The sequence below is a fragment of the Varanus komodoensis genome, unplaced genomic scaffold (assembly GCF_004798865.1).
Source record: "Varanus komodoensis strain SLA01 unplaced genomic scaffold, ASM479886v1 scaffold42, whole genome shotgun sequence".
NCBI lineage: Eukaryota > Metazoa > Chordata > Lepidosauria > Squamata > Varanidae > Varanus > Varanus komodoensis.
In genome coordinates this window covers 8431092-8447065 of record NW_025335972.1, presented here as the reverse complement: position 1 = coordinate 8447065, position 15974 = coordinate 8431092, and the positions used below count along the sequence as shown (strand labels likewise).

General features: G+C 44.3%; 1 protein-coding gene across 1 annotated transcript in view; it reads right to left on the bottom strand.

The window, feature by feature from the left end:
- Window positions 1–569: 569 nt before the first annotated feature.
- Window positions 570–15974, bottom strand: part of ODAD3 (outer dynein arm docking complex subunit 3) — a 20889-nt gene continuing 5484 nt past the window's right edge. Inside the window, exons 5-13 of the mRNA XM_044443701.1 lie at window positions 11380–11481; window positions 10751–10876; window positions 8807–8929; window positions 7915–8070; window positions 5531–5691; window positions 5187–5343; window positions 3399–3554; window positions 2064–2148; window positions 570–911 (exon numbers count right to left, since the gene is read on the bottom strand). Of these exons, the coding sequence (XP_044299636.1) occupies window positions 772–911; window positions 2064–2148; window positions 3399–3554; window positions 5187–5343; window positions 5531–5691; window positions 7915–8070; window positions 8807–8929; window positions 10751–10876; window positions 11380–11481 (1206 nt within the window). The 3' untranslated portion in view covers window positions 570–771. The remainder of the gene's footprint in view (window positions 912–2063; window positions 2149–3398; window positions 3555–5186; window positions 5344–5530; window positions 5692–7914; window positions 8071–8806; window positions 8930–10750; window positions 10877–11379; window positions 11482–15974) is intronic.

Genomic DNA, 15974 nt, shown 5'->3' with positions numbered 1-15974 from the left:
GTTAACACCTACCAATCAAGCTGGGCTTGACAACAGTGGGGGATATTTGACATGTGTTCAGCAAATTCACATCAAGAAGCCCAACCCATACCCAGCTTGCTTTCACAGCCATCAGGTGCCTTGGCCTTTGAGATACTGGCCCCAACTCTGAATACAAGTTGTACAATCCCTGGCAAAGAGTCAGACACAGGGGCAAGTCAGCCTAAACAGTGTTTATTGCATTATACACAGCAAACACAGCATTTAGTAACATCACTTCACTTAGAGTATGATTGATTCTGAGTCCCCCGCCCTGCTCTCCCTCTGGGTGTGCAAAGATCAGGGGACTGATTGTGATGGAATGAAACAGAATCACTCAAACTAAGGGGATAGTGGGGTTGGGGTGCTCTTTGCTCAGGGTTTACAGATTCTGGGAAATAGTCTGGATACGCTTGGAGGGGAGGGCTAGATGCATCCTTTTTCCCTCCTTAACAAGCACTAGACTCAACTCCACCCCTCAAGAATCCATGCTTCTCACAGAGCTGGGAGCTGAAAGGCAAGAGAGCAGGAGCTATGCATTGATTGCTGCTCATTGTGGATTCCTGCCTGTACAGCACAGGAGAGGAGAACAGATCCATAGAACTGTCATGTTTCTTTTTCCCCTTTCCCCCGGGGCCTGTGGACATATGGAAATGGAAGGTACAACTGGCTCAAAGAGGAGGGTCAGTGGCTAGGAAGCACCTTTTAATAACCAAGGTCTCTGGAGCACAGCAGGATCTGAGGAAAGTGGGGCTACATAGGATGCAGCTTCCCATCCTTCTTTCTATAGCGGTTGCGACGCTTTGTCTTGGCTTCTATAATTTGCTGGGATTGACGCTTCAGGGCTGCGCGTGTCACCACATCGGCATCATCCTCCCCACTGTCTTCCTCATCTGTGAAGAGACCAAAGAGTCTGTGCTGTTTCATGGTCATGAGGCTAAAAGGCTTAGCTCCTAAACTCAGAAAAACCACCCACCATGACAAAGCACTCATATCATACAGTGAATCCACAGGCATGAATAAAATCTGCCCTGTAACGAAGCACTCCTAGCCAGAAGGCCACAAAGGGTGTATCACAAAGAAAGGCAGGTGTGTACAGATACCCCAAAGGCATCTGTTCAAGGACAGTGATGCTGCAAACAGAAAGGCTTGTGCCAAACAGCAGAAAAGGCTTGCACTCACGCAGAACCCATAACTGTGACCTGCTAAAGAACACACAGCAGTTTAAGACTGTAGGTACTCTGAGCAATATAAAAGCTCTGCAGCCAAGCAGTCCAAATTCCAGGATTTTAAAATGCGACTTGTATCCTCTGTATGAAGTATGGAAATACATATACTTCCTCTTGCTTTGCACAATGTATTCTACAGTCTGCTAACTTTTTCTGGTTTCACTTGTTATGAGAAAGCCAAAAACACTGACATCACACCCTCACTGTTCACATTCTTACTTTGCTCCTATTCTGAGGATCAATGTGGTTTGGTAGTTAGAGTGTTGGACTGAGGACCTAGGAGATCCAGTTTCTACTCCACCCTCTCACTCTCACACTAACCCACTTCACAGAATTGCTATATTGTGTGAATAAAATGGAGTGGAAGAGGTCTATGTAAGCTGCCTTGGATTCCTCACAAGAAGAAAGAAAGTGGAATATAAATGCAATGATAATCTGGTTTCCGAAATTTTAGAAGGCATTGCAAACACCCAAGGGCTAGAAGTTTTTGTTTTAAAAAGAAAGAAACAAAGAACATCTCAGGAAGGAGAATTCTGTGCCCACAAGTACTTTCTGCACTCCCACAGAATTGTGGCCTGGCTCAGACTACAGTCTATAGCCACAGGAAGACATTAACCATAAGGCCTTGTGGACTGCTAAGACTTCCCACTGTCCCTGCCAGTAGTGCTGAGCTGCATAAAGTCTCCAGATTCAGAGCCACAGGAAGGCCAAAAGAGACTGGTTTACATGGAAGCACTTCACTGTGCTGTGATTTCTGTTCTACAGCCATGTGTCAGAAGACTTGCTTACCCTTTTGAGACTCAATGGTTTACTCACCATAATACATGTCCGGTTTCTGTGCAATGGGAAGTTTGACCCTGGTGTTGTAGGCAGGCAGCCTCCTCTCAAGCTTAGAATGGAACTGCAACAACACAGGCTAGAGTTTAGACTGAGGTCACAGTGAGGGAGGGACCACCTTTCTTTGGGGGTTGAGCAAAGGCACTTGGAGCAAATAGCCCAGCGTTTCACACTGGGGCTATTCCCCTGCCAAACAAACTGGGTTTGAAGTCAGGGGCAGATTATTTATGGAACTGTATAGCACACACTGTTCCGATACCGGGTGAGTGTAACAAAGAGCTTCTCTAATGTAATGGCTAAAAAAAGCCATCAGTTCAAATCTCCCATGAGGCATAAATTTGCTGGGCAAACTCCTCTCCCTCAGCCTAACCTGTGTAATATTGAGTCGATAACGACCATTCTTTCATAGATGGATCACTTACAATGCATGCCTTGTCTTGCTTGCTTCAAATAGAGCAGGGCTGGGGAATTCTAGTCCCAGAGACCAAATCTGGGCATCTGGAGGTCCCCAGATGGCCGTGCCCCTTCCCATATCACTAGTCCCACCCCATTTTCCCAAGTCCTTAATCACTGGAACTTTCCCACCTTTTTGCTGTTTCTTCCTTGAAGCCATATGTTTAAATGCCTCTCCTAAGACTGAATTACTGGCAGCAAGAAGTTTAAACAAAAGATATTCAGACATTTGGTATTTTTGGCCCACCATCCTTGTCTTCACTGGAATGCACCCTTCAACAGATTCTCTAAAATGGAATTTGGCCTCCATACTGAAAGAGGGTCCCCACTTCTGGACCTAAAGTGGTTGCTAATGAATTAGAGATTCAATAAGAAGATCTACCTGTTTTGAATGATGGGGATGTGTCTTGATAGCCAAGAAATGGCTGTTCTCCAAGACTGGAAGATAATACCAATTAGAGTTCAAGGTAGTGAATGCTCCTCAGAGCTAAAGAGCACTGAAGAAGCTTGGAGCAAGTTTGACTGTAGGCAGGACAGGGATGGATTGAGAATTTCTTGCTGGTGCTTGCTGAAACAGGGGCATGCACTGCCTCCTTTGGGACCTGATGAAGGATCCTTAAGAATCTGCTGCCTGAAGAATCTGCTCTCAAAGTGCTCTGCTTGAACATTTGTACATAAAGCAAGTATCTCCAAGACACCCCAAATCTCCAGTTCTCTGTCATTTGATGGAAGCTAAACTCTTTGGATCTTCCATGTTTGGCACACTGGAGAGCACATAATTGCATCAAATTCCATCACAGCTAGTCAGCTTATGGAAATGATGGATCCAATTGGGCATCTCCTAGATGGATCTGAACTTACCTCCACTTCTTCAATTCTCCGAAGAAGCTCCTTCTTATCTCGATCCTTGAGGGACTCCAGCAGGTACAGCAATTTCTCCTCTGCCTGGCTCAGTAGGTCAAGCACATAGTCATTGGTTTTCTCATCCAGGGCAGTGGAAGCAAAGCGACTATCTTCCTAGGGAGAAGAAGAGATGATCACTGGCCTCTGGCCCAACGGAATACAGCAGGAAAGAAAATCAGTCCTAATCGATTTGGCACCTATACTTGTCATGTCAGTGGACCTCAGGTTGCATCTTATTCAGTAAATATATTTCTTTTGTGTCTTGATGCTGCAGCATCTCTTTAATAGAGGATTCTCTAACTGAGCAATTGCTGAGGCTACAATGCAAATAATGCAACTTTTAAACATGTTTTTATCAATGTCCACTAACTGTTAATTTTGGGGAGGAAGCCATCATATGGATAAATTTCATACTGGAACAGTCTTTAATATTTGATGTATGTGCCCAGTTAAATTACCTATGGGCTCCTTGGAAGTTAACAAATATTAGGCATGAGGCCTTTTTACAGCTAAAAGACTGATATTATAAACCTGGAAGGATATGCCCTTATTTCCTAGAATGCAATGGACTGAGAACTTGACAATGCTGTCGATATTTGAATGGGTGGCATATAGATGCCAACTTTGAATTATTCTTATTTGGATGTCTGCACCATACTTGTTGAAGCTTATATAAAATTAGGTTACTGCAATGTATTTTAAGTGGGTACAACCACACCCTTGAATGTGGTTCAGAAACTGCAGCTCGTACAAAATGTGACAGCCAGATTAATAGTCAGGACATGTAGGTCTGAGCATATATGACTGGTTCTGGGTGACTTGCATTGACTATCTGCATGCTTCTCCGCCCAATTCAAGGGGCTGGTTTTAACATATGAAGTCTTACACAGCTTGGGAGCACAGTACCTCTTGGAGTGCCTCTCCCAACTGCCATCTACTTAGACACTATACTCATCCTCTGGAGCCTTTCCCCAAGATCCAGCTGTGAGAGAAGCTCTGTGGGTTGCAACAAAGAGGAAGGCTTTCTCTGGTGCCCCCATCAGGGAACAACCTCCCTCATCAGGCCATCCTTGCACCAAATTGTAATTGTTTTAGCACCAGACTTTATGCTGAAGCTTTTAAAGATATACTCAGTTACCCAGGGGCTTGAGAGGATTACCCACCCCAGGTGATTTTATTTTTCCTTTTCCAGGTCAGTTTTACTGTATATTTTAGCTATTTTAAATTTATTTTAATACTGCTTTGTTTTTATGGTATTTGTATTTTATTGTTTTGTTTTTATGCATTGCTATAAACCACCCAGTGAGCTTCAGCTATGAAATTGTATAAAAATGAAATAAATATAATGTTTTTAAATTTCATAAACACACACATAGTTCATACATATTCACTAATATACAAATCTATGTACAAATACATATTTTTCTTTTTTAGAACGGTTTTTATTGGTTGCTGAAATTTTACAATAAAAATGGATTTTTAACAAGTATGTTTCCAGGGGCACAAAATTCCTGCTTTCCAACTGTTCTATTTGAAAATCCACTTTCTCAGCGAGAAGAGAGCCTAGGAAGCCTGCCTGCTCTTCTGCCTTCATCCCCCACCCAACTTCTTCATTTTTCTCCTCCACTACAGAGGATCCCAGTCAGCTCCCCACTTTGTAAACTCTGGCACAGGGGACTGACCCACACCCTCAGCAAGGCGGATAGGCATTGCAGCAGATTCACACATGTAGAAGTGAGCACTCACCAGCTTGATGTGCTGCAGTTTGGAGGACAAATGCTCCACTCCAGCCTTGGCACTGAGCAGAACCCGGTTCACCTTGTCCAGTTCTGCTTGGGTTACATCTCGTCTCTTCTCCTCCTTCTGCAGGTGGTCCTGCAACTCTTTCATCAGGTTCTGGGCCCTGGGAATAGAAAAGGGGCAGCTGAACCCCAGAAGAAAACCCATGAGCCTCACCCATTACATCTCCCTTTAAAACGGCTGGCAGGAAAGAGTGGCTAGCATGCCCTTGCATGGCTGTTGGGAAGAATGTGCTGCTGTTTCCACAGCCTGGTACAAAGCCTGAGGCTCAGACTCAGGAACCAAATTACCCCACTTTCCGGGCCTCTCCTGAATATTTGGTGTGCTCAAGTTCACGTTGTAATGCATCCTTCTCCTCTCTAAGTCGGAGCAGAGACTCTTCATTCTCACTCCTCATTTCATCTAGTTGCTTGAAAGTTTCTTCCTGAGCTGCAAAGCAGGCCACAACATCCTAGCAAAAGAATCACATGGATCAACAAAGTATCAGAGCCAAACCATCCCAGTCCCTTTCAACTCTGCAGGCTACTTTCTACATTGCTGATATCAGGCTGTGAGCTTGCAAGCTCCACATAGATCTGTGAACTGCCTATGTACATATCTTATTGACCATGGCTGCCAGGTTCATTGCCTACAGTGCATAGAAGAAGGGTTCAAAAGGGAAATTATGAGGTCCAGCAAAGCTTTCTGGCTCTTGTTCTTACAGCTCAAGCACACCATCTTGAAAGAAGAGTGACCCCCAGCACAGGGATGTGTGGTAGCGTCTAGAGAGGCTGAAGTAATAAACTTGCAAAGCTAGTTTAAAGTGGTCCCCTAAAGGACAAGGAACACATTGTCAAATTGTGGCAACTCAGAATGAGGCTCCCATTTGGCTTGCCAGCCTTGGAGTGCTCTGGCTGGGATGTTCTCAATGGCCCTGGAGCAAAGAGAGGTTGAGCAAATGACAGTCACCATACATCTAGAACCAACATGAGCCCATCTTGAACTTGACAGGTTGGGTGCCTTGTGGATCTCCTCACTATAGCAAATGCATTTGAGGTTAGTTCATGAAGGAATTTGTCCTAGAAGGCAAGGCTGGAAGCTTTCAGGGTGTGGCCCTGTGTTGTAGAAGCACAAATACTTACAGGGTAAGGAACAGGCAGTGGAAAAGGAAACAGGTGGGGCCTCTATCATCTGTGGCTTTCCCCTTCTGGCTGAACTTTATGAGGTCAATCAATTGCGCCCCCCACCGAAGCATACCCTCTCCAACCCCCTCAGGACTATTGGAAAGAAGTACCCATCCTTGGTCTTTTGCCCTCTGCGCATTTACAGTGCAGCATGAGTAGTTGGTGAATGTTTGCAGGTCTGGCTCCTGCCACGAATGGACTGCACAGAGGCAGCTTGGCTGCAAGCCTGAGTGTACTGCTGGCACAGCAGCAGCTGCACTGGAGCTATGGTGTATCATGTCTGGCTTGGGGTGCTAATGAATCTGCAGTTTCCCCTAGATCTCGTTTTCTGACTAGACTGAATAGAAGGGTATGCTGGTGAAGGGCAAGTGCTATTCCAGTACATCCTCAGCACCAACGAAGCAAATGCTTTGAACCCAAGGTCACGAGAGAAATTATCTCTTTTCCCAGGGCAAGGAAGAAATCTGTGCACGCAATTTGCCTGGAGAAGCACAAGAACACAGCCTGCTATGGAAGCAGCTCTCTGTGTGCTGACTGGCCCACAGCAGCTGCTGCACCAAGGGCAGAAGATGTTTTGCAGCCACACAGGGATGAGTAGTGTCCTGAGCAACTATCAACTTGTAGTGTCATTAGGGAATGGTCACCAGGCAAGCTGGGGCTGCTGAGTGAGAAGGCACAGATCAATACAGGCTTATACTATTTGGTCCTCCGAATGAGAAAAGAGAAAGCAGCCAGGATCTGGATTTTTCCACTTTGAGAGGAACAGTTAGGGTGGATTTTTCCACTTTGAGAGGAACAGTTAGGCTCATATCTGTTTGAGTTGTGCCAGTTCCCTTAGTCCTCTGCTGATGTTGTCTTCCTGGTGGCTTAGTCTTGGGACTAGAATTTTCCTACCCCTGAATTCCCTACTTCCTTTTAAAAAAATGGCAAGAACTGAACAATAGCATATAGTCTCTTGCACTTGCCTCATTTCTATATTATTGGACAAACCTGGGCTGAATTTAGGCTACCGTGCAAGTGACTCTGAGAGAAAATAGACTCCTCCCACCCCACAACAACTACCTATTCCTCACTCTGCATAAAGTGAAAAGTGGCTTAAAGACAGGATTTGTAGGATACCTGTAATATCATAGGAAAATATTCTCCTTACTTGCCTCAAACAGCTGTGCTACTCAGTCTTAAACATGTTTACTTAGAAGTCCTGTTAAATTCCCAAGTGCGCACAGACTTCAGTTTTAGTACAACACCAAACTTCTCACAATTCTTGGGATGCACTGTCAGCAAAGTCGATGAGGTGAGGTGCCCTAGCAGCAGCTGCAAATCTAACCTGATGTCCACCAAACAATGAATGCTGTTGGTTGAATGAATCACAGACTGGACTCCTAGAGATCTGTATGTCAGTGTGCAAAAGCCCTTGGATGGTGGCATTAATGTCAATGTAGCATGTCCACTTTCAGCTAAGAGGGCAGTATGCGAGGAATCAGGAAGGAAACACTGGGCACAGCTCTTACATCAGCATCAGTGACACCAGTAGCTGCTCGGATCTTGTCAAACGCCTCTGATGCAGTGAACATGGCCTGTCTGGTTTTCAAGATGGTTGCTTTCTTAAAAAGGGGCTCTTTGAGGACATCTTCAGGCCCAAAGAGGACACGTTCCTTCTGGGACTGCTAGAACAGATAAAGCACACTTGAACAAGATACTCGTGAGCCAACAAACCAGTTTTCTGCAGAAAGAGCTATTGTTAGTCTTGGACCTAGTCAAGGTTTTTGATCTCCCTGGCTGAATAACTAGATGCTTATTTTCATTTTCAGACACTTTACTTCTTTACAAACTCTCCTCTACAACTGTATCTATGTTCCATAGAGGTCATATTCCCTGAAGTGCAAGAACATCAATCAACCAGTGATATACAGTTATCAAAAGAGAGTCTCAATGCCATTCTCATTTGCCCTCCCATTGGCTATGAGGAGCAGACAATGCAAATTAAATCAAATATATGCAAATATGCTTAATGCTTATAACTTATAAGGCTCACATAATACACCTGTGGGGACTATTTTTTTTTCCTATGGCTAATTGCAATGAAGAGGAAAACTCTGGAGAGGGAAGGGTTAAAGCTAACCCTCCAAATCCAATCTCTTTCTCTCTCTTCCTCACTTCCTACATGTGCTGCAATTCCAATGACAATGGAACACAGCTGGTGGAATTCATGGTATTAAATTAATTTTCAGTTAAGCGTCTTGTCTACTTTGAGACCAAGATAATGCTGTAAGGGTCAGGAGAAATACAAACTGATTGGTGTTGGGATGTACATATCTGTGAATGGAAGCCTGGCATGCAAAATATCTCCTTGGCTGATGGCCAGCCTAAACAAACACTGAACAGCGCAAGATCCTACACTACCCGTCTTTCTGCACGTTCGTTCTGCGCTCTTTTGTCCTCTGTCAGCTTCTTCAGGTCCTTCAGCTTCTTATCACGGATCTTTCGTTCCTTGTAGATGGTTTCTTCTTGGGACAGGAGCTGCTCCTACATGGCAAGGGGAAGAAAAGGTGACAATACTGCTCTGGGGTATACAGTGAGCACTTCTACTCTTCAACCTAATTTGGACAGCCAAATAGACCTGCAGACATGGGGACAGGCCTGGTCCCTGTAGATCCCTTCTTGGTAATTTTATTCGATCTAATCAATACCAGATCATTCCCAGACTTGTGGGCTTAAGTCATCCTCACCCTTTACTGTTTTTCTGAAGGAAATCTGCCTGGTTGTCATTTGACCAATTGAGGCAACTCTCAGTGCAGAACTGAGAGTTGAATTCTATTTCAGAGTAGTTCTCAGGGCCACATTCCAGTGGTGAATGGGACCAGAGACAAATGGGGTGGTGACACAAAACCCCAAGTGCCAGAATGTTCGCTGCTGCATTGGACATAAAGAGTGCTCAACAATGGTGCTTTCTCAAACTGGAGGAAAGTAACTAGTGGGGTACCTTAGGGTTCAGTCCTGGGCCCAGTACTCTTGAACATCTTTATTATTTAGATGAAGAAGTACAAGAAAAGATAATCAAATTTGCAGAGGATACAAAACTGAGTGGAATAGCAAACACACTAGAACACAGAATGAAGATCAAGGGTGACCTTGATACACCTGAACATAGGGATGAAAGCAACAGAATGAGATTCAGTACAGACAAATCCCAAGCCTCCCACCTAGGAAAAAGAAATCAAATGCATCAATACAAGATGGGGAATATGTGATGCAACAAAACAGAACTGAAAAGGAAAAAGACCTTGGAGTAATTGTGGACAACAGGATAATATGAACCAACAATGTGATACAGCTGCAAAAAAGGGCAAATGCTATTTTGGGATGTATTAATAGAAGTATTACTTCTAAATCATGAGAAGTAGTAGTTCCCCTATACACCCTGCTAGTCAGACCTTGTCGGGAATACTGTGTCCAGTTCTGGGCACCAAGATTTGAGAAAGATGCAGAAAAATTAGAAAGGGTCCAGAGGAGGGCAACAAAATGATCCAGGGTTTGGTAACACTGCCTTATGAGAAGAATCTGAGATAAATGGACATGTTCAGCCTTGAGAAGAGAAGATTGAGTGGGGACATGATATCCCTCTATAAGTATCTCAAAGGTTATCACAAAGAGGAAGGTCAGGATCTCTTCTCGCTGATATCAGAGTGTAGGACATGGAATAATCAAGTCAAGCTGCAACAACCATGATTCAGGCTAGCAATACGACAGTGGAGCTGTTACCTAGAGAGGTTGAGGATTCTCCCACACTAGAGACATTCAAAAAGAAACTGGACAGTCATTTGAGTAGGGTGGTGTAAATTTGTGTCCAGGAACAGCAGGGGGTTGGACCCAATGGCCTTCATGGCCCCTTTCAACTCTACTATTTACGATTCTTACCACCAGTAACCAAGTCTTATGAGAAGTATTTCAATATTTTAGAGTAGGAAAAACTACATCAAAACTGAGAAATCACCAAACCATGAGCGGTCAAGTTAGAATGGGTAGGATCAGGGGAAGAGGGCAGGCCTGTCTGGGAAGCACTGGAGGACCAGAACTTGAAGAGGCCAATTTGTCCCTGGACCTAGAGCTTCTGCACCCATGCAGTAAAGAAAACCTACAGGTATGTATCAGAGATGAAGCATTTGTCACACAAGCAAAACATCTGCTACTGGCTAGCTGAGGGAGCACAGGGCAGGCCTCCTGGCACACAGCTCTCTGCTCCAACACCTTGCTGCTGTCTTGCAGCATCTGCTGCCTGAAGCAACTTCCTCACCCTGCCTATAACGCTAGGGCCGGCCCCAATTCCACACTGCATCAACCTCTTACCCTGGCTGTGTCACGAGCATGTTGTGCATCTGCATTCACGATTTCCAGTTCACTGAGCTCATGACGCAGACGTAAGATCTCAGATTCTAGAGCATCCAGCTTGTTCTGGAAGTGCAGGCTCTGCTCCTAGAAAGGGGATGAGTGATGTCAGATTGAATTATGGAGCAATCTGCCTTGAGGCCTCAGCACTCCCCAGTTCATAAGAGGCTATGCTCAATTATTGCAGCAGAAACAACCAAAGGCCCCAAGGATATGAGACTTTTAGGCCTTTTTGGACTGGCCCCTGGCCAGGCCCAGTATAAAACAGCATGGTTGCCTCTTGGTGACCGAGTAACCAGGAAACAGGTGCTAAAATACATCTTCTTTCTCCAAGATAGTAAGAAACAAGTTAGAGGGGAGCACTCTTCTCCGTAACAGGCTAGGAACCCAGGAAATCTGGGTATTAGTCCCCACTTGGCCACAAAGCTCAGTGGGTGCCTTAGGGCTAGTCACTGGCTCTCACCCTAACTTACTTTACAGAGTTGTTGTGAGGATAAGACTGAGAAGGGTGAGGGGGTTATGTAAGCTGCCTTGAGTTCCTTGAAGGAAAAAGGTGTGATATAAATTGATTAAATAAATGTGCATCCTACCTGCATATGTTCTTTTAGTTTCTGGTACATGGTGGTGATACGTTCGGCCTCCTCAGTTTTGAACCGGGCCTTTTCCAGCCGGTTCTCCAGTGTACGCAGAGTCTGGATGGGAAGGACAGCACACTGAGCTGGAAGCGAGGAGACTGAAAAGCCTCTAAACCTCAGCCAGTTTAAATATGACTTCAAGTACTGAACAGCTGCAACTCATTATTCCATGGTTCATCTCTGCCCAGGAGTCTGATCTTTCCTTCCCTGGCTCTTTTAGACAGGAGACTGACTGATGACCATGCTATGCTCTCTATGGTTGCATTTCCCCAATGCCATTCCATGTTTTGTGGAATTTTCCAGCAATAGGAACACGGTCGCTGCCCCATTGGTACAACATACCAGGTCCATTTCTTTGTTGCTCCTCTGGCAACAAAGAAATGGACCTGGCATATTGCCAGTTTGGGAGAAAATTGAGCAGATTCTTCCCAAATTTGTTGCTCTGCAAAAGTCTTGGACTAGCTCCCATCAGCCTCAGCCTAGAAGGCCAACATTAGGACTTATTGGAAGGTGTTGTCCAAAATATCTGAAGCATATAATGTTGCTATATATCAGCCCTCAAAAGAAGGGCTCGCATATCATGCTAACTTGCCCCTGCAGTAAGTCACAGTATGTTGGCTGTTGTGCAAACAGCTCACAGATGATTGGGCCCAGAATGTGTTGTTCTTCCCCCTTAGTCATCCTGGTGGTATCCCAAGGACTTGCAGCTGAAGCTGCCTTGTCTCTTCTCCTGTCATGACCATGAACTCTTTTTAACTCACAATAGCTTTCCCCACTGCACCCCAACATTTTCTTGTGAGATCGAGAACAGCGATCATGACTTGAAAGTTTTGAAGAGGAAAATTAAAATGGCAAGCCACCCCTTGATAAAACAATTTGTGCCTCAAATGTGTGCCTATTTTCATAATTTAAATATTTAAGTTGGAATTGAGCACCTATGCATGTGGAAAGTTCTGCAGGTCCAAAAAATGGAAAGTTTCACCTGGGCTATATCCAGGGTGATACCTGCTGTCAAAGCACATTGACCCAAAGTGAATCCAGATAGGGCTACTTTTACTTACTTCATTTTCCCCTAATAGTTATCAAAAGACAACCTGTTAAGTCAAAGCAAAGTTGTAAGTGATCTTTGCTCATGAAATAGGGTAGGTGCCTTCCCTCCACACAGCAAGCTCTTCAGATTTTTCCTAGCCTCCCCGCCCCCAACCTGGACCCCATGAGTCCCAGTGTCCCCAACTTTTCTATCCCTTCCTAAGACTCTGGAGAATGTAGAAAATTGCACCCTTTTCACTGACACTTGCTTCTGAAAGCTGTCAAAAGTAGGGGTTTCTTTGAAAACTAGGACTTAGGCATGGTTGGACAGGAATGTATACATTTCTAGAATATGCAAACATGGCTCTATTTCAGCAATTGGAATGTACTCCTCAATCTACAACAGCCTTCCCCAACCCTGTGCCTTCCAGACATGTTTGGACTGCAATACTCCGAATTCCCAGTCAATGGCCCTGCTGGATGGAGATTCTGGGAGTTGTGGTCCAAATGCCTTTGAAAGTCACCAGGTCGGGGAAGGCTCGTCTACAACTCTGGTCTGGCTGGTTGCAAATACTCGTATCACAAATTATTTCTTGTAAAAATGATGAGGTAAACTAGCATCTCTTAAACAGACATCAATAAAAGTATCTGAGGATTTCTTTTAAAGAATTAACAAACATTTAAAAGAATGAGAAAACAGCAATGTTAAATAATATACAGTGCATCAAGCGATGTAGTCTTATATCTGACAAGATAATCCCCTCAATATTTCAGTTTGGTTACATACTAAGTAACATTTGCATGTAGAGACAAAATTAGTAATAACTCTAAGATATTCATGGCATTTGATGAATTATGAAGGATCTTTGCCTGCAGTTTCAAGAATGCTTGTTTTCTGAACAAGCTTTTATCCATCTTCACTTGAGGCATCACATGAAACTGCTGGAGCAAATCAGACAAGCATTTTCTGACCAAGTATTAGGAATACTGACTTACAGAGAATCCTCTTTAGTCCGGTTACCCATGACCTCTGCACTGGAGATGACACCTGGAAATTAACTCGAGACCTTTTATGTACAAGTCATGTGTTCGGGCTGTAAATTATAGGCCCCTTGACCATTCACAGCCAAAATGTACTGAGCCTATCATGAGGTAGAGAACATAGACTCAATCTGTTGGTTTCTGCAAGTGTGTATCTGAGCGCTATTTGCCTGTATGTACAGGTGCCAACAGCACCAATAGCTGAGTATATCTTATGAGATTCATTTTATCAAGACATTGTGCTTTTTAGACAGCTTCAAAAGAGGACTTCAAAATTCATGGACCATCAGTGGTCACGAGCTCTGGTGGCTATTCCTCACTGCAGAATAAGAGCACTGTAATATGCCCATTACAGGGAAACATGGGTGAGAGGTTGCTGCTTCACGCATGTTCTGCTTGTGGGTTTTCTGTGAATAGCTGAGTGGCCACTACGTGAACAGAATGCTGGACTAGTTGACCATTGGGCTCTTCTTGTGTTCTTATGGCTAACAGAGAACTTTAACTGCAGAACAAGTCTAACCTATTTTTAACAGGAAAGCTCATGAGAACTGGTGTGCACATTAATGTTCTAGAGCCAGGAGACTGAGGTTTCTTTCTGTTTGGCAACCAACGTGAACTACTCATTTCTCATTTCTCTGTCTTGGTGTCCTCATCTATGAATAAAATACATAAGACGCCTCCTAATTTCTAACGGATACATAAAAGTCAAGCAGCTAGAATAGGAACAGAATTAAGGGATAGTGACATAGTGGTTTTTTGCTTCCCTCTTGTGGTATGTCTGTATAACCTGCTAGCAATAGAAGTGAGCCAGATTATGTGTTATGTTAAGTATGTACATTATATCACAGAAGTGAGTACACCCCTCATATTTTGTAAATATTTTATTTTATCTTTTCATGTGACAACCCTGAAGAAATGACGCTTTGCTGCAATGTAAAGTAGTGAGTATACAGCTTGTATAACACTGTAAATTGTTATTATTAGAAGAGGCCCTTCTCCGGGAATCCTCCGTGAAAGAAATTAGGAGGGTAGGTACTCGGAGGAGGGCTTTCTCTGTGGTGGCGCCCAATCTATGGAATGTGCTCCCCAGAGAGGTTTGCCTGGCGCCGTTGTTATTTGTTTTTCAGTGCCAGGTGAAGACCTTTTTATTTAAACGTCATTTTAATTGTTAATATTATTTGCTTATTTTATCTGGCCAGGGCGACTTATTTTATATTGTTAATTTGTTTTATATTTTGAATGTATTATATTTTAATTTATGTTGTGAGCCGCCCGGAGGCTTCGGCGAATGGGGCGGCATAGAAATGTTTTAAATAAATAAATAAATTTGCTGTCCCCTCAAAATAACTCAACACACAGCCATTAATGTCTAAACCGCTGGCAACAAATGTGAGTACACCCCTAAGTGAAACTCTCCAAATTGGGCATTATTAGCCATTTTTCCTCCCCGATGTCATGTGATTCGTTAGTGTTACAAGGTCTCAGGTGTGAATGGGGAGCAGGTGTGTTAAATTTGGTGTTATCTCTCTCACTCTCTCATACTGGTCACTGGAAGTTCAACATGGCACCTCATGGCAAAGAACTCTCTGAGGATCTGAAAAAAAGAATTGTTGCTCTACATAAAGATGGCCTAGGCTATAAGAAGATTGCCAAGACCCTGTAACTGAGCTGCAGCACAGTGGCCATACAGCGGTTTAACAGGACAGGTTCCACTCAGAACAGGCCTTGCCATGGATTACCAAAGAAGTTGAGTGCACGTGCTCAGCGTCATATCCAGAGGTTGGCTTTGGAAAATAGATGTATGAGTGCTGCCAGCATTGCTGCAGAAGTTGAAGGGGTGGTGGGTCAGCCTGTCAGTGCTCAGACCATATGCCGCACACTGCATCAAATTGGTCTGCAGGGCTGTCGTCCCAGAAGGAAGCCTCTTCTAAAGATGATGCACAAGAAAGCCCGCAAACAGTTTGCTGAGGACTAAGGACATGGATTAGTGGAACCATGTCCTGTGGTCTGATGAGACCAAGATAAACTTATTTGGTTCAGATGGTGTCAAGCGTGTGTGGCGACAACCAGGTGAGGAGTACAAAGGCAAGTGTGTCTTCCCAACAGTCAAGAATGGTGGTGGGAGTGTCATGGTCTGGGACTGCATGAGTGCTGCCGGCACTGGGGAGCTACAGTTCATTGAGGGAATCATGAATGCCATCATGTACTGTCACATACTGAAGCAGAGCATGATCCCCTCCCTTCGGAGACTGGGCCACAGGGCAGTATTCCAACATGATAACGACCCCAAACACACCTCCAAGATGACCACTGCCTTGCTAAAGAAGCTGAGGGTAAAGGTGATGGACTGGCCAAGCATGTCTCCAGACCTAAACCCTATCGAGCATTTGTGGGGCATCCTGAAATGGAAGATGGAGGAGCGCAAGGTCTCTAACATCCACTCCTCCATGACAACATCACGGAGCTGGTGGATGTTAGAG